The sequence below is a fragment of the Mastacembelus armatus genome, chromosome 8 (assembly GCF_900324485.2).
Source record: "Mastacembelus armatus chromosome 8, fMasArm1.2, whole genome shotgun sequence".
Taxonomy (NCBI): Eukaryota; Metazoa; Chordata; class Actinopteri; order Synbranchiformes; family Mastacembelidae; genus Mastacembelus; species Mastacembelus armatus.
Window position 1 is genome coordinate 6,509,593 of NC_046640.1, and position 26,070 is coordinate 6,535,662.

Consider the following 26,070-nt stretch of genomic DNA (forward strand, 5'->3'; position numbering starts at 1 on the left):
ACTTCGTGTCCTGGTTTTTGACCTGACATGCAGTGTGAGCTGTACCTTATGCACACAGGCTTGTGTCTTTCTAAACTATGTCCAATCAATTCAGTTTGCCACAGGTGGAGTCCAGTCAAATTAGGGACACACCTCATTTTGTAAATGCATTTTTTTTCTTGTATTAGACTGCAATAAATTTTTTTTTTAAACTGGCTTTTATTATGAAGGAATATTATATCGACATAAAATAGCACGATCGTTTCCTGTTTCGTTTGTTGTTGTCTGGTTTTGTTTCCGGTGTGGATGCAGCTGCAGCCTTTCATGGTTCCAAAATCAAAATGACCAAACTCCAGCTGCTGAACGCCTACCTGACGGAGCGGCTGACGGTGGTGGTGAAGGAGATCCTGGACGTGGTAGAGGACACGGTGACCGAGTACCGGGAGGAGACGGCCAGGACCAAGCGAGAGAACGAGAGCCTGCGGAGACAGCTGCGGGACATCCTGCTGCTGGAGGCCGAGACCGAGTGGCTGAGTAAGGGCCGAGCTAGCTGTCTAGCTCCGTGAGTGAGCGACGTTCAAAACTGCGCTGCAAAAATGCCCAGTTAAACAGAACAAAAGGAAAATAACGCTAAAGGCAGATTAAGACACGGTTTTCAAAGTTTTTGCATTTTTTCAAAGACCGTTTTTACACTCGGCATTTGTTAAATAAACACACTTGGTCAAAAATTTTTAGACAGACGTGACTTTTGTCGCCACTGTGCCTGTTTTGCTGGATGGAAAGTTCCTCTTTCCAGCGAGCACCGAGTATCAATTGATGCTACCGCTTTGAGGACCTGCTCGCTGTATTCAGTATTAACATCTAAAATGTGCTGATACGAAATGTTTTTTAAAGTATCCTATTGTTATAACGTTATATGTTTCACATTATACATGTCCACTGTAAATTCGTACATTATTGCATGGAGTTTGGTTCTCCGCTCGGGAGACTTTACAGGTGTGGAGCAAATAACCAACTTAGTTCTCACTGTCAAACTTCGTAAAACACAGTAATAGACCGGAATTACACTTCACACAGAGCCATGAACGGACTGCTACCTATTCAGGTTGCCAGTTGAAGGGGAATTCCGCACGCACGTAATTCAGGCCTGGTCATCACTAATTAATGTATAAATGAGGCAGAAAAATAAAGCAAAAAGCTTCTTCTAGGTTGAACAGTGAAATGGTTTACTTTTAGTTTTTAGGCTCAAAGCACGTTGGCACAGTCTGTATTAAATATATAGGCAGTAGTAGTCTGGAGCAGAAACAATTTCCTTAGTTATTATTGATTGTTGTTTACATGCAGCAATCTCTCTCTCTCTTTTTTTTTTCTTTGATTCTTTTAGGTGGAAAATGATCCTGTGACAGCTTCTGAAATGTCACTGTGTGGTGGTTTCCTTTGTCGTTTTGCATCAGGAAAGTGCTGGTCAGAAAAGATGAGATCAATGATGTCAACTTGAGCTTAGGGAAATTTCCTAACATATAAATAGATGAAACGCTTCATTCAGAAATAACCGTAAGGCTAATCAATACTGAAAGTAAATAGTTCCGGTTCCAATAGGCAGCATCTGACGGTGTTTGAGAATGGTTTTCATTAATACTCTTTTGAGGAGTATATAACTTCTTACGTTTGATATGATTATACATGTTACTGTACCTGCAATTCACATTTACAATCAGCTTGCACTTTAAGAATTGTAGGTTGGTATATGTTGTAGGTAGAATTGAAATCCTCACAAAATAATTTACCACGTTTCTTTAGCCCTTGAGGAAGAAGCGCCTGCTTTAATTGTCTATATCATTTTTTCTGTTTTTGTATTGACTGTTGAGTTGTTATCTGGTGTTTCAGGGTCCACCAGGTCCAGTCTTGGTTTTGCTGCTCCTGAGCAGCAGTCCAATGATCCAGAGCCAAGGTCTCGCTCAGAGGAGCCAGACTCCACCCTGAACCAGCCCAGAGCACCACCAGCTAACACAGCCAAGCCCAGACACGAGCAGGTGGTGCCTGTGCAGCTGCTGTGTGTCCAGAGAGAGACTACCCCAGGGTCGATTCTCCCTCCAGGTGATAAGAAGCTTGCAGAGTCCAGGGAGGCAGCACTGAAGTCTGACCCTCAGCAGGAGGCGTTTGAGAGAGAATCACCTCTTCCATCACATTCCTCCCTGAATCCTACTTCCATCTCAGGCCCTAAAATCCACATTGACATTCCTGCACTGAGAGAGGAGCACCGGGCCCCAGTTCTGATCAAAACTGAACCTGTGGACCATAAAGTGAGTGAAGCTCACACTGATTCTCTGACAGCGACCACACACATTCACCTCCCAGGAGAAGAGCTGAGTTCCAGAAACAGAGCAGAAGCAGACAGGACAGTTTTGGTGCATGCAGAGCGACATGGAGCTCATCGAAACAAGAAGTCCTCTCAGGAGAAGCTGCCAGCCACAGCAGATGACGGTGCAATAGCAGGTTACGTCCCTGAGCTTGTTCATCGCTGCCCCCGCTGTGGCGAGGCATTCGGCCAGGCCAGCAGCCTCCGACTCCACCTGGAGCAGAAAAGAAAGACCTATGCCTGTGACTGGTGCTGCAAGTCCTTCGCGCAGTCGGCCGACCTGCGGCGACACCTGCGCACACACACAGGTGAGAGGCCGCACCGCTGCACCTTCTGCTCTAAGAGCTTCAGCCAGCGGGGAAACCTGAGGCGACACCTGCGCATCCACACGGGGGAGCGGCCGTATAGCTGCCCCTACTGCTGCCGCACCTTCAGCGATGGAGACACCATGAAGAAACACAAACGCACACATTCAGGAGAGAAGCCGTACCGCTGTGTTCAGTGCTCCAAGACCTTCACCAGCGCCAGCGGCCTGCAGATACACCTAAAGAAGGACATGTGCTATGTGGCTAACGCATGATTGGCCCGCTCGAGAGAGAATGAGGCTGTAGCGAGGTGCAGAGACTAGTTACTCAGCTTTCTTGGATACGAGGTGGCACTATCACAAGCCACTGGGCTATAAATATATATGTATAGTAATAAATACACAGGGTCTTGTGCATATTATCATGCAAATTCTTAAAGTCTAAGAAGTTATAATCTGGCTTCTTAGTTTTAAAGCACATTGTGTGTGTTTAAACCATAGGGAAGCACTCTTATGAAAATAGTAAAATTAGACTTCACTGCTACTCTTATAAGAGAAAAGGCAACATATAATATCTTTACATTTGCAAAAGTGGAACAAGCGTATTTGCTTGGCATCAGAGCAACGCAATAGTCGTGCACCCCGACATAAACCTGAGCAGCCAGCGGTGCAGAAGCAGTCGGTGTTTTCCGGATAACACAGAAAAATTGTGCACATTTTAACGTCTCAAAATGAAAAGTTGGTGGGTGATAATGTGCGTGAGACACTGAGTGTTAATAGCTCCCTGGCTTGTGATAGAGCTCTGTGATGTGGTGGCTTTTTTCTTCCTGTTTTGCAGAGGATGAAGAGAGCAGAGTTAAAAATAGTTCCGCTTTTGAGAAGCAGCAGCAGACAGATCACCTGTCGAACCTCAGAGGGGCAGCCATCGAGTGACGAGGAGCCCAGGAAAACCTATTTTCGTTCCTGCTGACTTTTCTCTCCTCCTGCTGCTGCTGCTGTTTGTTTTTCTTATCCCAACATGAAGGAGCATCTACACAGTAGCACTTGCATCATCTTTGTCTTGTTATTTATTTTTCCTGTCTTTATCAGTTTGACAACAAAGCAAATGTTTGCAGAGACGGACTGCAGCTGAGGCTCAGTTCAGCTATAACTCAGTGTATAACTCTGAGGACTGTCTCCCTTCTCCACAAGTGAGACAGTCTGCATAGGATCCATTACCAGTTTTCACCAAAAAATACATAAAGAAATAAGAGACAAAACCTAAGGACATGTCTGTGAAGTGGCTTCAGACTCCAGTCAGAAATGAATCCATCTTATATCAACACTGTATGACAGTGGTTATCAACTGGTCACTTTGTTGCTCAGAAGCACCGACAGTCATTCCTAAGATAAGACCACATTTCAGCAAGTTACCTTTCTATTAGGTACACCTTCCATGTTCAGACTACTTGCACTGTATCATTTAAATAAGGCTGGTTAGTTTTAGCTGCAGTTTATGTGACACCCACAGGTCAAAAAGAAACACAGTAGTCAAGAGACCACTGTGAAACACTGAATTTCAGGGAGCTTCAAAAAAGAGGCTGTGCTGAATTTGATGTAGTTGACACCTCTGAAAAACCCGTATCTCTCTAGCCTCTTAGAGAAAGATGCCCGGCCGTGTATGTGTACAACACATATGGAGAAATAACAGTGACAGCCAAGTGGTAATTGTGTCGAAATAATTCTTCTCATTTTTAACTAAGACTGAAACTAACACAGTGAAACCCCTACAAGTCTAAATAAGTTGGTTTCTGTTGCTGAAGGTTTGACTAAATTTCAGGGAAAGGTTGTGAAATGTCAGCCTTTTGATTGCGCTGCTACAGTGCTAGTGATTCCTAAATAAGGTCAGAGGTAGTTGAAACACGTGATTACTAACCTGCTGCGTACCTGCAGGTTTTACAGTAACCAGGTTACTAGAGTGCAAGGAAATGCATCTGAATGACTGTGCAACTTGATTCTTGAGTCATTTGTGGAAAGAGTGATTAGGATCAGGGGACAAGAGGACAGATCACATTGAATTTTAGACACTTGCAAATGGGCAACAGCAGTAGTGTAAAGATGTTATAGGTGGGTGTACCTAATAAAGTGGTTACTTAGTTTTAGACAGTCAGATCTGTCTGTGCTGTAGCGAATCAGGTTGTGGTGACGTGGAGCAGCTGAAGCTTCGTGGCAGGAGACAGGTGTGTGTGTGTGTGTATGTGTGTGTGGGCCATCTGGTTTGTGGTCTGAGTGGAGAGAAAAAATGTTGAACTGTCTCAGGTTGTTGTTTTGTCACTCTGCTCTGTCTCCGAGCTGGTTTCCAAAAAAAGTGAATAATTATAGAAGAGGACAGTTTGAGCTGCTGACATACTGGAGATTTGTGTATTGTAAAATTATACTAATGAAAGAGACATTGCTGCAATATTAAAAATAGAATAATATATTATTTATTTTCATTTTTTAATCAGTATTACAAGGCTTAAAATTTATCCGATCTAACTCCTGGCAATGGTTTGAAGACAGTGATTGTGAGGCATGATGGGAAACGGCTACAGAAATGATACACCATAGATTTTTGATGTCTCACATTCAACTTGCTGACAACAAGAATAATCATTTCTCCACTGTGCAGCCTTTAAACAGATTAGGAGAAGGAGTTACAGTGTGTGTGTGTGTGTAAATCATCTCTCTTTTTTTCTGTTATCAGTATTTTGTATTGATGTGATACATCCTTTTTTTTGTTTTTTTTGTTTAACAAATTAAATGTTCAATGAAACCACATTGATTTAACTGTTTCCTGGTATTAAAATCATACACAAATGTTACAGGTTTTGTCACTTTTTACATTTAAATCTAAAAAGAAACTCATGCATGCAGTTGTCCTACATATCATTTGGATATCACCTTATTTTTTATGGCGTTGGGAATCATATTTGTGCTGGTTTTTGCTTTATCGTTTTCATTTTCAAAAGCCATCCACGTTTCACAGCATCTGCTACATGTTTTCACAAATGTTATCTGACATTTTTGTTGTAGCTTAGAAAATACAGTAGCTTCAACTTTAAAGGATAGTCTCATATCTTCTTCGCTTCAGAACTGGCCACACACGTTTCCACTAGTTCACCTTGTGAGAACTGTGTAAAGTATATATAGGCTAAGTAATATCTAATGTGGAAAGTAACGGAGTTATACAACATAAAGTGAGTTGTTAAACTATGTATCAGGTATTTTATGCTACTGGGCCTAATTGCTTTTTTTTTCTTGTTTTAGTTAGGTAGCGTGTGTCATCAGTAGTGAAAGTAGAAGTGAAAAAAAAAAACCTAAGATGGGAAACTACATCTCTTCATGATAATGGCTCTAAGAACTGACTGATATAGGGCAGGAAGTGTTTAAAGCTGACAAGCAGTGAGGCAGGGGTCATGTCAGGGCCACACAAGAGTCAGACGAAGGTCACGCAATCACAGAAGATAAGTTGAGATTCAAAACTCTGGCACAAAACTATATGTGCACATCTCACAATAAACTTTGCAAGATACTGTACATTTTAAAATGTACTTTTATGGCTTTGTTAGACATGCAGTACTGTGCAGACATTTTAGGCGCTTTAGATGTTTTACATTCTTATCACACAACACCATCAGGTGTCTGATTGATCCCAGGGTCATTGTGCAGGACAACAAGCCCATAAAGAACAAACTAGAGTTTATGAACAGCTATTTTCAGAGACAAGAAGAACTAGAAGTCCTACAACAGATGGTCTGGCTCCCACAGAGCCCTGATCTCAGCAGTCAGTGGAGTCAGTCTGGGATCAGATGAGGAGAAAAACACTGGAACAGTCTGAATCTACAGAAGAACTGCAGCAGCTTCTCCAAGGTGGACAAACTGTGTGCAGGTCAAACCAAAGAAAACTACTACTGATTTGAGGCCAAAGGGGACTTTTTAAAGCTGCTCAATGATCAAATGAGAATTGGAGCCATGGACAGATTATTGTTGCAGTTACTGGAAAATAAAATGTTTAAAAGAACTGCTTCTATAATTCGCTGTCACATTTAATCAAAAGTAGTTTATATATTTTGTCTGGTAACTTGAATTGTAATATTATGCCTAAGTATGTAGGATTTGAAATTATTCATTCAGGTAGATGGTTTTTTGCTGAATGTTTAGTAGAGACGTGATTTGTTTTTAGATGGATGATACAGTCAGCTAAAGTCTGGCCTGGTTTCTTGTTGCAAAAAAAAATGCTTTTGTACTTCTGTTTTATGTCAGTAGGGGGCAGTATTAACCCACACCATGGAGAATAAAATCAGAACAAAAAGTTAGTTTTTTGTCTGCATTGCATTCCAAATTTATTGTAGCAATTTATTGTACATAAAACACCCGATAGAAATGTAAGAACAACTGTAAAGCACAAGATCAGTTCAAAACCAGTTCAACAATACTGTATAGAAAGCCACATTCATACATTCAGTCGTGCATAAAAGATGAACAACACTGTAAACAAGAATTTTTAACATGAGCCATACCTGAATCAGTCATCATGTCTCAATCCAACACTTTGAATAAAAAACAGGCAGGGGGAGAATAGAGATATAAAGGAGTCATTTAACATTTTGCATCATGCAACAAAAAAGGAAGATCCACTTGACTTGACTCATTGATATAACATCAGCATCAGTATTTCACAGTCTCACTGAGGAGTGCAATAGAGATGTAATCCGTGTGTTATGGAGCATGGCAGTTATCACAGAAATGATATGAGGGAAATTCAGATTAAACTAGGGTTTGACTGGTATGTGTTGATTTAAATTGGAACTGCTGAAAGGTCTGTAGATGTTCAGTGTCTTTTCATGCTCTCAATCATTTCTTCACAAACCCCCTCCACTGAACAGCAATCATCTCTTAGCAGCTGTAAGCCATCACAACAGATGCGTTGGTGTTGAGATTTCTGCTCTCTCCGTATCACTGCAGGAAGTGATACGGAGAGAGCAGAAATCTCAGCATCAAATCGCATCAAAAGAGCGACTTTTTTTTAGATTTACCCCCTCCCTACTAAAAACTACAAGATTAGTTTTAAAGGATGCATTTCAAGGTCGGTGTTATCTGCTCTGGCTTTGTCAACTCTAACATAAGATGGAACTCATTGGCATGTGCAGCAAACTATTTTAGTAATTACACTGTAAACTAGCCTCCCAAGGCATGGCTGGATTACCCATAAACATAAAAATGTTTACCATGCCAATGTTTGGTATCTTTTTTGATGATGCCGGCATGTTGGGCGACTTCTAAGGATTAATGAGAACTCTGCTGCCTCCAAGCTCCCATGAGGCCCTGCCAAACTGCTTAGAGTTCACTAAAAATACAGAGAAACACTTGTATGAACCTCTATATCTTTAAAGCCATAAAAAAATAGTGCATCCACTGTGTTGGAGTTTGAAGTTTAGCTCAACATTGGCAGCTCTTTTCATGGAATTTAAGGAAGTTCACACTACAAGGTTCTCAATTTATATTAGGTGAGCTGGAGACTCAACAAAACTCTTAGTGACAGTTTCATTTCAGCTGGTAACGTCAACAATCACTGGCTAAATATCTGCTTTTGTCTTCATCTATGTGAAATCACTGAGTCTCTGTTTGAAAACGTAATATGAATTCCAATGTTAAACTTGCCACTGTAAGTGTTCACCTTTGCATATATTGTGGAAGAGAGGAAAGCAGGTGCAGCAACAGTAAGGGTGCAGGGACTGGAAAACGATCAGTTATTTGTGTCAATATAAAGTAGCTTGTGACACAGAAGGTACAGCTGAGTCATCACCCCTTTAAACAGGTGAAACCTTAAAATGTAACACCTGCAAATACTTTGCAAACAAACAAAAAAAAAAAAAAAAAAAAAAACAAGACAACACTATACACTTTTCTGCAGCTTTTTTGAGGCTGCCTTTGTGTAGCTACAGCATCATCATGGCGGAACCTCCAACCAGTCAGTGGGTTTTTGAGTTGTTCGTTCAACAAGTCAAGGCACAACACAAGACATGCCCATACTTACACATCAGATCAGAAAATGTATTTTTCGTACATTCGGAATTAATATACTCACATGTAAACCTTGTACAACATGCGTTGGCCATGCTGCTAAAGCTGCTGTGAACTGAGTAGAATGAGACGTTAGTAATAAGTTGATGCTCAGTGTGTTGTGTATCAGGTTGTTAGTCGTTGTCACCATCAGCACACAGAACAGCGATGTTACTGCTTCATGCAAATATATTTAAAATGACGTTATTGACAGATGATATGTAGCCCTACATTGTTACCATTACATTCAAGTCACAGAGCAATTCACCAGATTTTCTGAGCAATAAATATCTGACAATCTTTAAAAACGCAAAGCAGCACTTACTGTTCCATCTGTTCCCCAAGAAAACTTCCTATCTTGGTAGTCAGATGTAACAACTTCCTTTGCTCTTGCTGTATAGCACCAGTAAGTGTTTTGATCAAGGACACAGTTCTAGCTAACATCTTCGTGGTAGAGAAAGTGTGTTCAAATCTTGTAGTGTGCAGAGAATGTTATTAGTCAGTAAGGATTATGCAAATATATTTGGATCTGCACTGATATTACACCACCTTCTGGGTTTTATCAAAAATTGCTCTTTATTTTTGCAAAACAGATGTTTTACCTCTGTGACTCAAACATCATGACAGGAACAATCTGAGGGCAGGCTATATGCAAAATGGGAAAAATATATATACATAATATGAATTTCTACCTTTTGGGGACTTAGTGCTCCTCAAAACAAACCACAGGACGTGTGATAAAAAATATATAGGCTGTTGTAGAAAAAAGCATGCAGATTAATTTTAGCCAGAAGCCTACAGCTGTGCTTTCTTTTTTCTTATTTTGTGAGTTCCACCCCTCTTAAGTCAAGCGTATGGGTCTAGACCATTTATGTATTTATGTGCTGCGTGGTGCTGAGTGCAGGTGAGATGTTGACAATGTTAGTGAAGCCAACAAGGTTCTTCTTCTGGATGACTCACTGATCAGTAATGAAGGCACACCACCATGTTGCTCCAGCTTCACTCCGCTCTCCAACCGTCATGGTGGCGCTTGTTATAATACACCTTCCCTGTCAGTTACTGCTGATTCCTGTGGTGAAGTTTGCTGAAGTGCGTAAAGAAACCAGAGGATCTCTTTCAACCGTGTCATCCCTGATAATGACAGCCTGCATGTGAGGAGGATGATGCACCGGGGTTAGTCATGACTGACGGTTTGTGGCAGCTCATTGGTCAGGATGTGCCACCGCTCCACCTTCTGGCCCTTGTTCTTCAGGCAGTCCATCCAGTGACGGAGGGCATCACCCTGGGAGTGACAGCTCAGACAGACACCTCCTAAACACCGGCAAGAAACAATGAGAACTTATTTCTAAAATAAAGGGAATTGGACCAGTAACACAGATGGCAAATATGCAGTAATAATCATAACAAACACACATAGGATTTCAGTAAACAGCTTTGCCAAACACTAGTGAACAGCATGTGTTAGATTCATTAATATTTACAGCTACAGTATTTTCTCAGTTGAATCAGAGAGCGGTCCTGTCACAAATGTTCCATTTATGTTGTGATATTTTACTCACACACTCTCTGATCTCCTATAAAAAGTGTTTTTTGACTGCTGGGTTTCTGCTACGAGAGTTGTTTGCCAGATTTCATCTCATGGTGTTGTTCAAAGCGAAACTCCCTGAGAGGGTTGGTAATCACTCACCTATGAAGTCGTTGGAACGTCCCAGGTCGTAGTCCCAAACTGTCACCTCCAGAGACTTGTTGGCCAGCTCCGACAGAGAGATCTCATAGAAAAACTCCTGCAGCGATCACACACAAGCAGGAATACAGCTTTAGAAACAAACTGCTGGTTTATTACTTCTGATTGAACCCGGGTGTGTCCAACATGTTCCACCATTCACATGAACACACACACACACACACAGCAGTTCACTTTGCCTTTGACATACCAATTACTGCAACAAATTTGAATTAATCCGCTGCTGAAAATAGTCCCCGACACCAGTTCCTCTGGTGGGAGTAACATAATTAAAACTACAGTGGCCAACCACATGAATTAGTGGAAAGGTTTATCACTGTTCATGGTCAGTGTTTAGACTTTTCTATAATGCACTCTGGAAAGATACAAAAACGGGGAGAGAAATAGATATTTTAATGTATCCATGTCAGAATGACATAGATAGTAGTGTCAAGACGCTTTTCTATTAACACTTTGTGGGATAGAAACCATCCTTTAGTAAAATATTTCTGACTTTTTCTTCTCTTTTCTCTCTCACCACTGAACTGACACATTTTGGTATGAATTCTTGGAAGGATTGAAGACATCATGATGTGGGCTTTTAATCACAGGCAAGTGCTTAAAACATTTGCATTTATTGCCAGAGAAGCATAGTGTCTGGTCTGCCAAATTTAACAATAATCCGCTTATCAGTTTTGTAGGAGAAACATTAGAGATATTTCCACTGAGAGGATGACAGGTGTTTAGAAAAAACACGAGGAAGCAGATTGAGCACAGACTGAGCAGCTGCAGGGAGAGGCAGATGAGGACAGATCTGAGCAAAACGTTAAAAGTTTAAAAGTGAAGGGGCTATGAGCTCGTTATCATCGTCACTCTGTGAGAGTGGAGCTCAGGTCTCTGACGGTCCTGCTGTGAGAGTCTGAGGGGAGCAGCTTACCTCATTGAATTCAGGGTTGAGGGTTTTTTTCATCACTGCTGTTTTGTGCTTGGATTTCTTCTCTATGTCGGGCTTCAGGTAGCTGCCAGGAGAGGAAGAAAACAAGCAAAAAGAGTGATTTATTCTGCCTTTAATTTACACTGGAAATAAATCAACATATTGTATCCACTATCCATCCAATTCTACCACTGCCTACCACGCATTGTTTCTGACTTCTGCTCTTATTTTTGTTTAATTTATTTTCTTTTCTCTAAGTTTTTTTACCTACTTTCGCTCTTTGAAAAGTTATAAGTTTGAACTATTTAACTTTACATACATTCTCTATTTAGATTTCTATCATTTATATTTCTCCATGTGTACTTGACTTATCTGCTCTCTGTTTTCATGTATTTTATTTATTAATTTTGGTGCAGTTTGTGGATGTTGTTTCCCTGCACACTGTACCATGTATGTGTGTGATGAACAAATCTCCCTCCGTCATATTCAAACAGTGATGTGCAGATGCCTTATTTTTAATAAAGCTGAAAATGTGTCACTGTGAGCCTAATTAGAAAGTCAAACAAACATAAGAATCTGAAATGAGATTACTGGTAATGACACAGTGTAAAATAAATAAAGGCATCTTTGAAGCAGACATTTGCTCTCTGCAAGACTATTTTCATTTGGACTCATGAATGTGTGTAAATCCCCATTAATGAAGCAGTAATGAGACAGTGTTAGTATGCACATACAGCTCAGTGATTCCCTGCAAAAAGCACAACAAGGGAAAAGTGAGTGCCCTACGTCGTTATCAGGGGTGGTGGCTGCTGTGGAGCCACTTCACCAAACGGAGTCCTACTATAATTGGTTCCGACCAGTCATTTTAACAGATGACATGAGAAAATAAAGGCAAGGTGGAGCCTGGGCCGACATGCTCGGCTCTTTCCTCTTCATCACGTTCACTCCTCTGCAAAGTGCTGAAGGCTAATAGGAAGAGCAAAAAGCAGCTGGGACCCTGTATCATTTCGGGCCCCTGGTACCCTGATAGCTGCGTGAGGACTTTGTTTGCATGTCTGCGACTGTGCAGGAAATTAAAACGCCCCAGAGCTTCTGGCTGGAATATTCAGTGTGTTAATTCTCTCATTTTCTGTGAATTAACTTCAGTGTGGCTCTACTGTTGTTAGTGTCCCACAGATGAGGCTGCTGACCAAAGCCCAGCCTACATGCTGCTTTTAGCTGTGTGCATTTATTCAAATAAAGGCTGTTAGTGCCCTAATTTTAATATTTTTGTTTTACTTTACTTTCTGGTTTGACCATTGTGCTTCCATTCACCTGTTTTTAAATGCATTTTCAATTTGCACAAAAAAAAACCTGAAACTGTCTCAGTGTCTTCATGTGCTCTCAGTCTGACTCCATGATGTTGAGATCAGGGCTCTGTGTGGGCCAGACCATCTGTTTCAGAACTCCCTCTTCTTCGTCTGTCTAAAGATAGTTCTTCGTGACTCCGGATGCGCCTCTATATGCCTGGGCTCATGATTTGTGATGCACATTTGGTCCAGATTAAAATACGTGAGTAGAATGAGTAGATTGCGTTGAATTTCTGTACAGAAATTCAAGGCTCACAACTCTAGTGATTCTCTGACCTCTCCTCTAGTGTCAGCATCTTTATTTGATGTGTCCAATACTTGGTTTATGGCCAAATACGCTACCAGTCAAAAGTTTGGACGCACTTTCTCATTCAATTCAATGGTGAAGTGTGTCCACACTTTTGAGTGGTAGTGTATCTCGATAAGCTAATGACATTCCACTCATTTCCTGCTCATTTAACATATAAATAAAACATATAAATATTACACTTGCTAAAGATCAACATGTTAGCACCGTCACTGTGAGCTTATTAACAGGCTGATGCTGATGAAGCAGCTTCTCCAGCAGAAACATTTCACTATCATGAAAAGCTAAAAACATCCACATCCATCACTTTGACACTTCCATAACATGGAGTGATTTCTCTCCCTGTATATAAAGATTACACTAAAGCCAGACAGAGACAGATCAAAGCAACTGGAAGACAACACGGACTAGACGTCTGGTTTTTAAAAGGAATATTGACCTGTTTTAAACTGATATATTGGCGGAGTGTGAGCCGTGACACAGAATGCTGATAATCTGGACACTGCAGTCCTTTTAAAACTGGCAAATCTGTCTGAGCCCACTCGACCCCTCAGCTGTCAGTCTCCTTCTTGTTCTGGCTCAGACTCAGTTTGTATTCTTACTGCGTGTGACAGAAAACTGTCCTCCTCTTCAACGGGTGTGTCCCTCGAGTAACACAGGAAACAAAAACAAAGAGAAGCCTTAAATCTCTGACTATGGCCCCCAGCTTTTTCTTCTGACAGGGTGAGATGCTGCTCCAAGTATATTCTTTTCATCACTGACTGGGAAACAGATGGTCCTTTTTTTCAGTTTTTACAATTGCATCATTGATTAGTGAAGTTAATAAGATGGCAAAACTCCAGATTTTATTTTTCTCATTAATGTGGAAGTCCAGCATTTAGTCAGCATCCTCACTGCGGCCTGCAGGGAGGGACATGGAGTTTTATGATGTTGGTAATTTGTGTTTTGAATGCCTACCAGTCCAGATGATAGAGTTTGCATTTGCACAGTTAAGAATTGTCTGGTGAGGTTATTAACTCTTGGTGAAAGCTTCATTGCTACCCAGTGTAAAACATGTATCCACAATTTTTGTGACTTAGATTTTATTTCGACATAAATTGAGACATTTGTATTATTGTAAACTCTTATAAAAATGTGCATCATTAGTTGCAGCCTATATCAAATTATTCCAGCTCACAGAAAATGCTGCTTATACATTAATCCATATGAGAATATATCACTGACTGGGGTTATTTTTCTGCATTGTGAGGATTATTGTAATTTTTCTATGTGAAATTAGTCCTTTAACCTCCTAAGACCTGAGCTTTGATTTGGCTTGCATTTTAGATCTCTTCTAGCTATTTGGGGTTAGGTGGAACCAATAAATATAACAACCAGATATTATCTTTGAACATGAAGCACTTGTAATTTGTGTACAACAGGCTTCAGTTACACAGAATTAAGTAAGGCAAGGCAAGGCAAATTTATTTGTATAGCACCATTCATACACTACGCAATTCAAAGTGACAAAGTATTATGGTGCAGACAATGAAAAATGTGATGTCCACGTATGTGGCCGCCAGGTCCTAGGAGGTTAACTTGTATCTGGATATTTGTTTCATCACACACACAGCTTCCATCAAATGCAAAAAATCTGCAAAGGGGTGGGGGGTGGAGCTATTGCATGGGTGGCATGGGTGGCATGTAGTGTGAGAGGGCTCATAGCTATGCATAATGCTACAGCAGAGGATGAGTCTTCATCAGCTCAAAGCGCAGCTTTGTTGTGTTGTGTGTTTGAAAATACTAATGTTAGCTTCTGGTAGTTTGAAAGTGAACAAGATGTCATGCATGTATTTTGTTTTGCTCAATAAGAAGTTACAGTTATGTATGAATTACATAAAAAGGGAGTGCACTGGAGATACATTTGGGAGCCACTGAGATAATGATAAAGCTTCAGTTTAAGCCTCCTCTAAGTTGCTATACAGTCATTTAAATTCTAGTGTTGCTGTTCTGGACTGAAGCATGCATCCATCCATCCATCCATCTATCCATCCATCCATCCATCCATCCATCCATCCATCTATCCATCCATCCATCCATCCACACATCCATCCATCATCTATACCCCCTTATTCCTAACCAGGGTCACAGGGATCTGCTGGAGCCTATCCCAGCTCTCTCTGGGTGAAAGGCAGGGGTCCACCCTGGACAGGTCACCAGTCCATCACAGGGCCACATAGAGACAAACAACCTCACACACTCACACTCACTCCTATGGGCAATTTAGAGTCACCAATCAACCTGACATACATGTTTTTGGACTGTGGGAGGAAACCAGAGTACCTGGAGAAAACCCACACAAGCACAGGGAGAACATGCAAACTCCACACAGGAAGGCAAACCCAGGACCTTCTTGCTGTGAGGCAACAGTGCCAACCGCTCATCCACCGTGCTGCCCCTGGACCGAAGCATTAATCCCTACTCATATTTTTGTTATGACAGTGTGCCAGAATTCTTACATCTTGACGTAAGGATCAGAGAATCCATTGACGTCCATGGCTGCCAGGTGAGCACAGCGCTTCACTCCAACACAGAGACCCCCGCTGCGATGGCCTTCCACTCCCTCAGGGTCCTTATCCTCCAAGCTCTCTGGAGGTAAAAACTGCAGGGAGAGAAGAAGACGACCTCTCTCCTCCAGGCTGTGAAGCTGCTCGTTTTCCCACTGTGAACAATGTTAAATTAAATCAAATAAAGTAGATGAGAGCAGTTAAAACAGATTAGCTAAATCAGAGATCAGAGTAGCATGAGGACATTTGTTTAATCAGCTTTATTAATTTGGTTGACAATTTCAATCAGATTAGCTTTGTTAGTTTGATCAGAATCGGTTGGTTGAATATTTTATTGGGATCTTGATGCAAGATCTGCAAAGCAAGGTCAGCCTCCCTCCTAGAAAAATTATGTTTAAGATGTACAGTAATATGGGTTTTCCATTTACATGGTAAGAAACACAATCACTCAGTGTCACCAGCCACCATGGTTACATGCTATGGTACAGCTTTGGCTTAGGAGGTAGAGCAGGTTGGCCATAAACTTTAGAGCTGGTGGTTCAATCCCTGGCTTTACTAGTCCACACGTTGAAATGTCCTTGGGTGAAATACTGAAGCCCCTGGTGGCTGTTCCATTGGTGTGTGTGAATGGGGTGGATGAGCAAATTGTGTAAAAGTGCTTTGAGTGGACCTGGGTGTGGAAAAGCACTCTACAAGTAAAAGACCATTTACCAACATGATAACAGACTACAAGGAAGCTCACTTTGAGTCAAGATGTTGTTTCCTCCAGCAGCCAACTAGTCACCCTCTGCCCCTTCATCTCAGCAAGTAACTAAGCTTCCACTCCTATTTACCAAATGAATTAGTTCAGCTATTTAATATGCTAGTACTAACCTTATCATTTGAGGTCTTAATCGATAGAAATCTAAGGAAATTTCTAAGAATGACCAAAGATTTTTACAAAGTTTCTATCCACTTTTATTAGGGACAGAACAAAATGACACAGTGTACAGGGGCCTCGAGAAGATAAAACACAGCATTAGCTCTGCGGACTGGAAATAGGAGAGGGAACAAACGTAAAGCTGGCAATTCATCATCCGATTTCTGTGTTGCTTGTAAGAGTGCACAGGTGAAGCTTGTAAAAGTGTCAGCCCATGTCTGAATAATAAAGGTATCATGTCTGCTTATAGCTTCATATGGTAGCAGAGCAATAGTCTGTGGTAGTTGAGTCCACATATAATCACATTTTCTACTGATGAGCTGGGAATTCCCACAAAGAGAAGATGTGAGTGAAATGATGAGAAGGTCAAACACACACCACCACTGATGATATTCATTAAAACTCATCTCACTGCAAGACTCTGATCTTTGTGTTCGTGAGACAGCGGAGGCTGAAAAGATCGATATCTTAAACCCCGTCTTTGTCTTGGCCACTCTCTCTCTCTTTTCTCCTGCAGTGAGATTTCCTGTCTCTATTAGACTCCACCAGTTCGCTCTATCACTCTACCAACCCTCATTACAGACAAACTGTCTGAGCGCTCTGTTTACCACCTGCACAACTCACTTTGAGCAACTCATGTCCTTCACACTTTTCCCTTTTTCCTTGCCTTAAAAAACTAAATGTTTTGAATTTCTTAGCTATAGATCTGATGAAAATGTAATTAAAATTTGCCATTTGTTCTAAGTGCTTCCCACAAATGTATTTGGTATTCAGCTCCACAGAGCTCAAACCTGCTGCTAAAAAAAGTAAAAAAAAAAAAAAAAAGGTCAGAAAATAAACAGATCGATGGCTTTTAGTGGGAGTCAGCACAGCTTGGCCAGATTTCTCTCCCTCCCACCTCCAATTGGTGGGAGAGACACTTTGTAGATGAACCCTGTGCTGAATAAGATTCCAGCTCAGCAACATTTACAAAGTCAACCTCTCTGGCTGAAATAAAATAAACCAACAGTCCGGCCCCAGATATCTGCTCCAATCCACACTTCAATAAACATGTTCCCCTGCTGGACTAGATGCCATTAAGCTGCAGGGATCATGTTCCAAGTGAGTGGCTGATGGAGAGCTGGTGGATGGCCACTCCATCAGAGTGACAGCTTCATCCTGATGTTTTACCGGGATGTGAAAGAGTAAAGGGCTAAGCTGCAGAGTTTATCTGGATCTCTACTTTAACTAACAGCTGACTTTACAGGATGTCTGAAACCTGCTCAATAATGTTCTGCAAGAGACTAAAACACCCCACAAGAACCACAGAGGACTAAAGCCCTCTATCCACATCTCAAATAAAAAAGATGGCTCAGAAGGCGACATATGGACAGGAATAAAGTCATCCACATTACAGTGTCCACTACATAAATAGACATGTTGTTGTGGGTTGCAATCAGTCTTAATATTTTCCTAATTTGTCATGTGGTTATCACAATTATTGCTGATTGATTTTTGAAAGACACATCAACAGATGAAACCAAACAGGACTACGCTATCATTTGATCTTTGATTACACAAGGTAACAAACAACAAACAGCACATTTACAGTTGAAGATGATTTGAATGGACAATGAAAGCACACATCTTTAGGAAATACACCACAGCATGCTTGATATTACTCTTTGGCTACTTTTTTGTTTGTTTTATCTTGTTCTATTAATATTTTACACATTCCACTTATTCTCATTCATTGATTTTTTTTGTCTTAGCTCGTTCCTCTCAGTGTAAAGTAGGGGGATGCAACTGCTTTTCATTGTGTAATGCTGTATGATGCAATGACTGTAACATTCACGCAGAAAAATTTATCATTTTTCAATTTATGTGACAAGGCTTTAATTATAAAAGCTCCTTAAAGATACCACAAATGAGCATCAATCAAAAATAAGACAGTATATAATGCTGTCTTAGTAAGGAAAAAACTTTGGTAGTATCCATTAAAGTATCAGCAGTCTATCAAAGAAAAAATAGGACTTCAATATTATGATTTCAGCTGTAATAATATATCAGTATATAATATATCAGCTGTTTAATATCTTTTGGTGGAGTGGTTTCCCCATTTCTGATACATTCATCAATGATGAATAATAAATATCCACATCAGAGTAAGCATGAAAAATGAATTATAATGTATTCTGATGCACAGTATTGCTTTTTGGGCTGAGGCTGCTAATTAATGTCCCAGTCCATCACAAGGCTGACACATAGAGACAAACACTCACATTCACACTGAGTCACCTGAGTCACTAACTAGCCTAACAGCTTTATTTCTAACTGCTCTGCTGCTTATGCTTCTAATAGTTTTAAGATTCCCGTTAGGATTTTGTACAGGCCTATCAAATTAATAAAGAACAGACTTCACAAACATAATAATCTGATAAAAATTTCAACTAAAGCTGCAATTCCTACTTTTGCTTAAGCTGGCTCTTCTAAATGCGAGGTCTCTCTCCAACACAACAATTATTGAGAATGACTTCATTTCCTCCAATAACCTGGATGTTTTTGTTCTTTACTGAATGTTGATTTCGGCCTGGTGATCACAGTCGGCTTGTTGAATTGTGTCCTCACGTCTGACTATTTCAGCCGTCCAAGGGTCCATGGTGTGGTTGAGGCCTTGTGACAAACTCACAGCCGTGGCCATACTCTCAATCTGGTTTTTAGTCTCAGTCTGGTAATCTCATCTGTGAATATTTTGGACTTGTTTGTATCTGACCATAATGCAATTGTCTTTAATTGTGAAATAGAGTCCGTTGGTGCTGCTGGTGCCCATCTTAAGCCCTCACATGTTTTTAATGAGCATAGTGCTTCTAAGTTTTGTATGCTGTTGAATTCAGTCAATAAGGTTTGCAGGGGCACCATCTGTCTTAATGATATGATAAGTACCTTTAATGCTCTTTGTGCCACAACCTTAGATTGTGTAGCTCCTGTAAAGTTTAGATCTAGTCCACTAACTAGAAAACAACCATGGCTGAATGACAGCATCCAGAGTTGTAAATGGGAATGTAGAAGGGCAGAATATCGCTGGAAGAAATCTGGTTCACTTTACTGTAATGAAAAAACCTATAATTTATAACAAGATTGTGAAGGACGCAAGAACTTCCTTTTTTTACCGTCATCCCAGATTTCTATTTCAAACTGTTAATAGGCTAGTAAATCCTGATTCCCCTCATGCCTCTGCCAGTTGTTTCGGTCTGTGAAGAATTTGTGACGCACTTTACCTCTAAGGTGATGAAAATCAGATCTGGAATGAACCAAAACTTTCCATTTTTGCATGTTGACTGTCCATATCAGGATACTCTGAGTCATCTCTCTCTTATTACACTATCCAATCTGCTTGATAGCATATCCCACATGAATCTATCATCTAGTCCCCTGGACAGCAAAAGTTCCTATTTGAAGTAACTGACTGCTTATGGCCCCACTTATCTATATTTAACAAGTCACTGTCATCTGGTTGTGTCGCAGATTATTTTAAAACTGCTTGCATTGAACCAATTGTAATGAATCCTGGTCTTGATCCAACTAATCCAGAAAATTATTGTCCAATTTCAAAACTACCCTTCATTGCTCAGATTCTGGATAAAAATAGGTTCTGAGCAATTGCTGGACATGTTGAAAGCAAACAGCATCTTTGAAAAGTTCGAATCAGGTTTTTGCACAACACCACAGCATGGAGGAGGTTCTCTTAAAGGTTACCAATGCCCTCTTGATGAATGCTTATGCCGGCAAGTGCTCCATCCTGTTGCTGTTAGATCTAGGAAAGGCATTCAATACAATCAGTCATGATATTCTGTTGAATAGATTGAGATATTGGGTGGGTACATCTGGAACAACTTTGAATTGGTTCTCGTCATATTTATCAAAAAGGGAAGTTTTGCATCTCTATCAACAATTTCATGTCACCCTCTTCTCCTACTGAATACAGTGTGCCCAAGGATCAGTTCTTGGTCCTGGTTTATTCTGGTTATAAATACTTCTCTTGGGTGACATCGTGACATCAGACATAATATCTCTTTTCAAGGTCATGAAGACGACATTCAGTTATATCTCCCTATTATGCCTACTGACCACAGCATGTTGAGTTCTTCACAGGAATGTTGGACTGATATGATGTTTATGTCATTAGTTTTTTTGCTGTTAAATTCTAACAAGACTGAAATTCTTGGGTCTCAAAACATTACTAAGCAAACTCTGCCATCTCTAGGGTCGCTATCAAAATACATTGTGTTGTATTTGTGGTGTTATTGTTGATTGTAATTTTAGTTTTGAACTTAATATCACAAAACTTGTGCAACCATGTTTTTATCAATTTAGGAATACTGCAGAAATTAGACATGTTAAATTTTAGTAATAGCCTTTTTTTCTGCCTTCATCAAAAAGACTTTTACAAATTGTTCAAAGCTCAGCTGCCAGGGTATTAACTGGAATAGGGAGATTCAACTACATTATTCTTTTTGCCTCTCTCCACTGGCTCCCTGTTTTTTTAGGCTTGATTTTAAGACATGGCTTGGCCCCAGCCTACACATATGAGCTTTTACAGTCATATGAACCTTCATGAAATTTGAGATCCTCTGGTAATGGGCTACTATTCGTACCATCATCTCATCTGAAGATTAAAGGGGACAAAGCCTTTTCAGTCTGGGCTCCAGGACTATGGAATAATCTCCCTGAAGAAATCAGGCTCTTAGAATCACTGTCTTCCTTTAAATCACATCTGAAAACACATTTTTGTTTTGTGTTGTGTACTTCTATTCTTATTGTTATATTGTATTACTATTTTTTTTGTTTTTATTGTCTTTTATTTTTAATGTGCAGGACTTTGTACTTTGCATGAAAAGTGCTTTATAAATAAAGTTATTATTATTATTATTATTATTATCTGCAGAGAAAGAGGATGAACTGACCAAAGACAACGTGTCAGACTGAGCTGCTGTTCGTTTTTAGTTTGTATTTTACAGTTGGCACACAAACAAAGCAAGGGCAGACATAAAGTAAAGCTCCAATTGGTTGAAACCCCCAAAGGGAATTCACTAACGATAAAAAACCTACTCTGCCTCCATATTTGTTAGAACAACTGTGTGACTGCTGAGGTGAAGGCAGGCAGCTAATGAGCTCACACTATTTTAAAAAACACAGCAAATGCTGACAAACCAACACAAAGCTTATTTTTGCCTGGACCATACACACAACATGAATCTAAACAAATGTTTAAAAGTGTCTAATTGGATAAGTCTCATTTTCTTCAAACAAGTGGCCGTATCAGCTGACAGGATAGCTGAAAGGAAAAACAGCAGGGACAACACTGCAGGTGATGGGCAGTTTGGTGTTGACTGCTGCATTGGAAACTATTTTTTCTTTCTATAAAGTCAGAAACAAGTAACACACAGAAAAGTTTATCATACTGCATATTGCAGATGTTTCAGACAAATTATGGTAGAAGACTTGTTTAAATACTGGGCTGAGTTGATCAAAATCAAACAATAGGAACAATATGAAAACCACGTCAAGATCAACAAGTTAATAAAAGTTAATACCAAAAATGCTTGAGTCAGTAGATATAAGCCCATGTTGTGCCATGGTTCCCATAGGGAAGTTGTTTCACTTCACTCTGCAATGTATTCACTGTGGATGGTTGAAATGAAATAAAAGCTTCTGAAGCCTTGAATAAGTCCAAAGTCAGGAGCAGTAAGTTCCAAAACATGGATGGACCAAGAACAATTCTAAAATGCCTCTAAATATTTTAGAGGGGGAAATTATGCTGTGCACTTTAGTGAACACATTTACAGGCTACGATTTCACTAATCGGGAGTAAACACACACAGAGATCCATTAGTCATCCCTGTGGACATGTGTAATGTTTGGTAAAAGGGGGGACAGACTAAAAACTGGATATCCAGTGAGAATCTGAGGTTTGATGTAATGAACATGAGGACGAGGGGAGAGTTTCTGTACGAGAGCTCAGGAAGTCAGTCCCTGTGGTCTTTAAGAGTTTCAGGAGTCATCTAGAAAAATGAGTAGTCATTTCATCTCATGACGGTTGAACTCACTGGAAATGATCCCAGTTAGTGACAATATGATAAGGGCTAATTCAGATAATGGCTTTACTCCACTCAGCTAATATTATTTCTCCATATGGAGTGGAGGTAGGCTGAACTGATCAAAAGAGAAGCGCCTTTTATCACAGGGACTAAAAGAGAAGATCTGAAAATAGACACAGATGCCCTGTATATGCAGTGTCCAGTCTGATCCACTGATCAACCAAACAGGACTTACATTTTTCATTTAATAAGGAACAGTAATTACTGTTGAATGTAGTATTATCAGGTATCCGCCCGGGCTGCTCTAGAGCCTGTGGGTTTGCCTGTCCTCCCCTTTCTCCTCCCTCTCACTGTGTGTGTGGTGTGTGTGTGTCTGCAGGTGCCACAGCTGAGAGTATGTGACTCCTGACTAATGAGACGCACCTGAATCCCATTCACCATCAGAAGGAGCCCTTTAAAAGATGGCTGTCTTGGTGCCAGGTCATACTTTTGCCCCGGATGGTAGCAGTCAATTAGCCTATACCACTCTCTGTGTTTTCTTGCTACAGAATTAACCCTTAAGTAATTCTGTCTCTCTTGTTTCTATGTACAGTTTCCTCATTACTACTCACCACGGTCTCAGCAGTCTCCCCCTGGTTCCTGTTCACTATGTTTCCTGGAATCTCGCACTCTGGGTGTGCAACTCACCTACTTCCCTGCATGTTCGGATGTCAAGGCCTTCAGCGTCTGCCACTTACCTGAATACAGGTGTTTCCTGGTTCCTGCTCTGAGTGTGCACACTGACCTGCTTCTTCTGGACTCCTGTTGTGATAGTTACTCACCGGTTCTCCGGGTCTCCTGATTCTCCAGCCCCAGTCATTGTGATTCACCTGCCTCGTGTTTAGCTCAGGAGTCATTCAGCTCCAGCCAGCTGCTGTATAACTGTGTTACACTACAGTTGATCACAAAGACTATACAAAGAGACTTTATGTTCTGTTCTCTCTCCTTAGTTATTTCACCACTTGATTTTTCTCTGTAAATAAAGACTCCTTTTTAACTGCAACCTTGGGTCCAGTTCTAACTCCATTACAAATCGTGACGAGGATGTTTGGGAGAAAATATACTTATTGTCATTCTTTCTCAGTGAGTTGCAATTTGAAACATTTTTTATTTGCGATTAACCAATCCAACTTTACATTGAGTCCTTCACTAGATGACTTGCTTTGTATAACCAAATGGATTTTTGACTAAGGTTTGGTCATCTGTCTGCAGTTTGAGCCAAGATCTGCCTTCTTACATGAAAATTACTCTAACAATATTTTACATGTTGCCATTGTAGTCTGACAGTCTTCTGTCTTCGTGATTTCAAAGAAGAATTGCACAAAATAAGGCAGTCTCTCTCTTTTTTGTCAACAAAAATATATGTGTTGTGTGATATATATGTTGTGGATGTGCACATATATCATATGACAAATACAGTGGTGTGATAAAGTGTTGGCCCCCTTCCTGATTTCTTATTTTTTTGCATGTTTGTCACACTTTAAGTTATGTTTTAACAGGGGGGGAAACTCTTTTTCACACAGGGCCATGTAGTTTTGGATTTTGTTATCCCTTAATAATAAAAACCTTCATTTAAAAACTGCACGATGTGTTTACTTGTGTTATCTTTGACTAATATTTAAATTTGTTTGATGATCTGAAACAAAGTGTGACAAACATGCAAAAAAATAAGAAATCAGGAAGGGGGCAAACACTTTTTCACACCACTGTATCTTGTTGAAGAGAAAAAATCTTCAGGTTGTGCCAAATGTGTTGAGCATTTCAATGTAAATGAAAATACAACAAAAATGTACATTGTCTGCCTTCCTTGCCAGAGGTTGCCAGAATACCACTGAGTCTGCAGAAAAGATAAAACCTATGCTCCGTATCTGGCAACCCATGCTGTAGCTAGAGCCACTGCTCAGAAGTAGTGGGCTGGAAAGAGTTCTGGTAAATTACAGGAAATTACTGGCTTCATCTCTGTTTGTCTACAGATAAAACAAATGTGAGACACCAGGCTTGTCAGTAAGCTTTGGAGATAATGTTAGTTATATTATTAAATTTCAGACAGACTAACTGTTTTCCCATTTCTTGTCTCTTTGCTATAGTAAGTGAAGTTAATCATGTCTTAACTAAAGCCTGTCAGGACCTGGACGATGATGAAGTCAAATACAAATATGTGCATTTCTCAAACCTATTTCTTAAATTGAAGTGACATACGTGCAGTTTTTAATGATTGTTTTCTCTACTACTTACTACACTTACACTTACAGATTACCCACTAGCCATGTGTTCTAGATTATTTATCTGGGTATTTGTGACATAAACATTGTTGATGCTTTATGTTTGTTTAGACACAAAAAACTGTGTGATTGGGTTTGTGCACTAAAATAATCTTAATCTTAAATTGACCCTAATTTTAAACCTTTGTCCTTAAAAGGAAATCAGGTGCCCCCAGTGTGACTGCATAAATACATTTATGTCCCCACAACATGAATAATACACACACATACGCACACACACACACACACACACGCACACACACAGAGCATCAATCCACTCCTCTAGAAAAAAAACATGTTCAATATTTGATGAATCAATTTACCTGTGACTTTTCAGCATCCACTGTTTAAGTGTTGAAATTGTTTAGTAATGTTAAAGGTTAAAGTGCTGTAACGGAAGATTGGACAAACTGAGGCACAACTAGTTATAAAGTAATAAAGCACCTCTAAAGCAGATGATTTTTCCAGGTAATATGACATGTGGTGCCACGCCCCAGGTGTGTTGACCTTTCCTGTCTGTTATTTGAATCCTGAGGTCAGTTGTCACCTTATCCCTCCTCAACCATCATCACAGCTTCACTGTGACCTCTGGAAATGGAAATGGAAAAAAATGGGCTGTGGGACATTTCAAGGGCAGTAAATCCTGCAGGCAGGTCCAAAAGGGTGCTAGACTGAACTGTGATTTAATTTGGCACCTTCAAATCTACCAGAGCAATGTCACAAAATGGACTACATCTCCATGTGTAACCTGTGGCGCACACAAAAGAACCATGGGTCTTAAAATAACAATTTGGAACTTTGTAAACAGGTTTTACCCACGGTATTGTAATACTCCATCCTACCTCTTTACTTTTAGAGACAGCTGCCTCTGTAAGTCTTCATCACAATATCTTCTTGTTTCATCAATGCCCAATCAGGATTACAGACATATTCAAATCCAAACTGGAATACACCAGCTTCTGCACTTTTTGTGCATCTTTTTATTTACTTTTCTTTGTGTTTCTGTCTGGCAAACAGTATTTTGCATCTTCTGAAGCTGTTAGATCTCAGCTTCTCAGTCTTTCAAACTCAATTTTAAAAGCCTGAACAAACCTCAGCTGTGTGACATGACTTTTATATTCATGGGCTGAGCTCAGCAGAGAAGAGCTTCTGTTCATACTATTGACTTATCTCCAAGCTATTTGGAACA

The 26,070-nt window shown here is 40.2% G+C and overlaps 2 protein-coding genes across 3 annotated transcripts in view; one reads left to right on the forward strand and one right to left on the reverse strand.

The window, feature by feature from the left end:
- The first annotated feature begins 273 nt into the window (after nucleotides 1-273).
- LOC113141521 (zinc finger protein 358-like) lies at nucleotides 274-4,507 on the forward strand. Of its 2 annotated transcripts, XM_026325991.1 has the most exons (3): nucleotides 274-513; nucleotides 1,867-2,953; nucleotides 3,481-4,507. In XM_026325991.1, the coding sequence occupies exons 1-2, from the start codon at nucleotides 321-323 to the stop codon at nucleotides 2,916-2,918; spliced, it is 1,245 nt and encodes a 414-aa protein (XP_026181776.1). In that variant the 5' UTR covers nucleotides 274-320; the 3' UTR covers nucleotides 2,919-2,953; nucleotides 3,481-4,507. The 2 variants fall into 2 exon arrangements, with proteins under 2 accessions (XP_026181776.1, XP_026181775.1); XM_026325990.1 differs by having other exon boundaries at nucleotides 1,867-4,507.
- A 5,393-nt stretch (nucleotides 4,508-9,900) lies between these two features.
- doc2a (double C2-like domains, alpha) overlaps nucleotides 9,901-26,070 on the reverse strand; it is a 40,051-nt gene continuing 23,881 nt past the window's right edge. The window contains exons 7-10 of the mRNA XM_026325531.1: nucleotides 15,538-15,740; nucleotides 11,387-11,468; nucleotides 10,414-10,510; nucleotides 9,901-10,037 (exon numbers count right to left, since the gene is read on the reverse strand). Of these exons, the coding sequence (XP_026181316.1) occupies nucleotides 9,901-10,037; nucleotides 10,414-10,510; nucleotides 11,387-11,468; nucleotides 15,538-15,740 (519 nt within the window). The remainder of the gene's footprint in view (nucleotides 10,038-10,413; nucleotides 10,511-11,386; nucleotides 11,469-15,537; nucleotides 15,741-26,070) is intronic.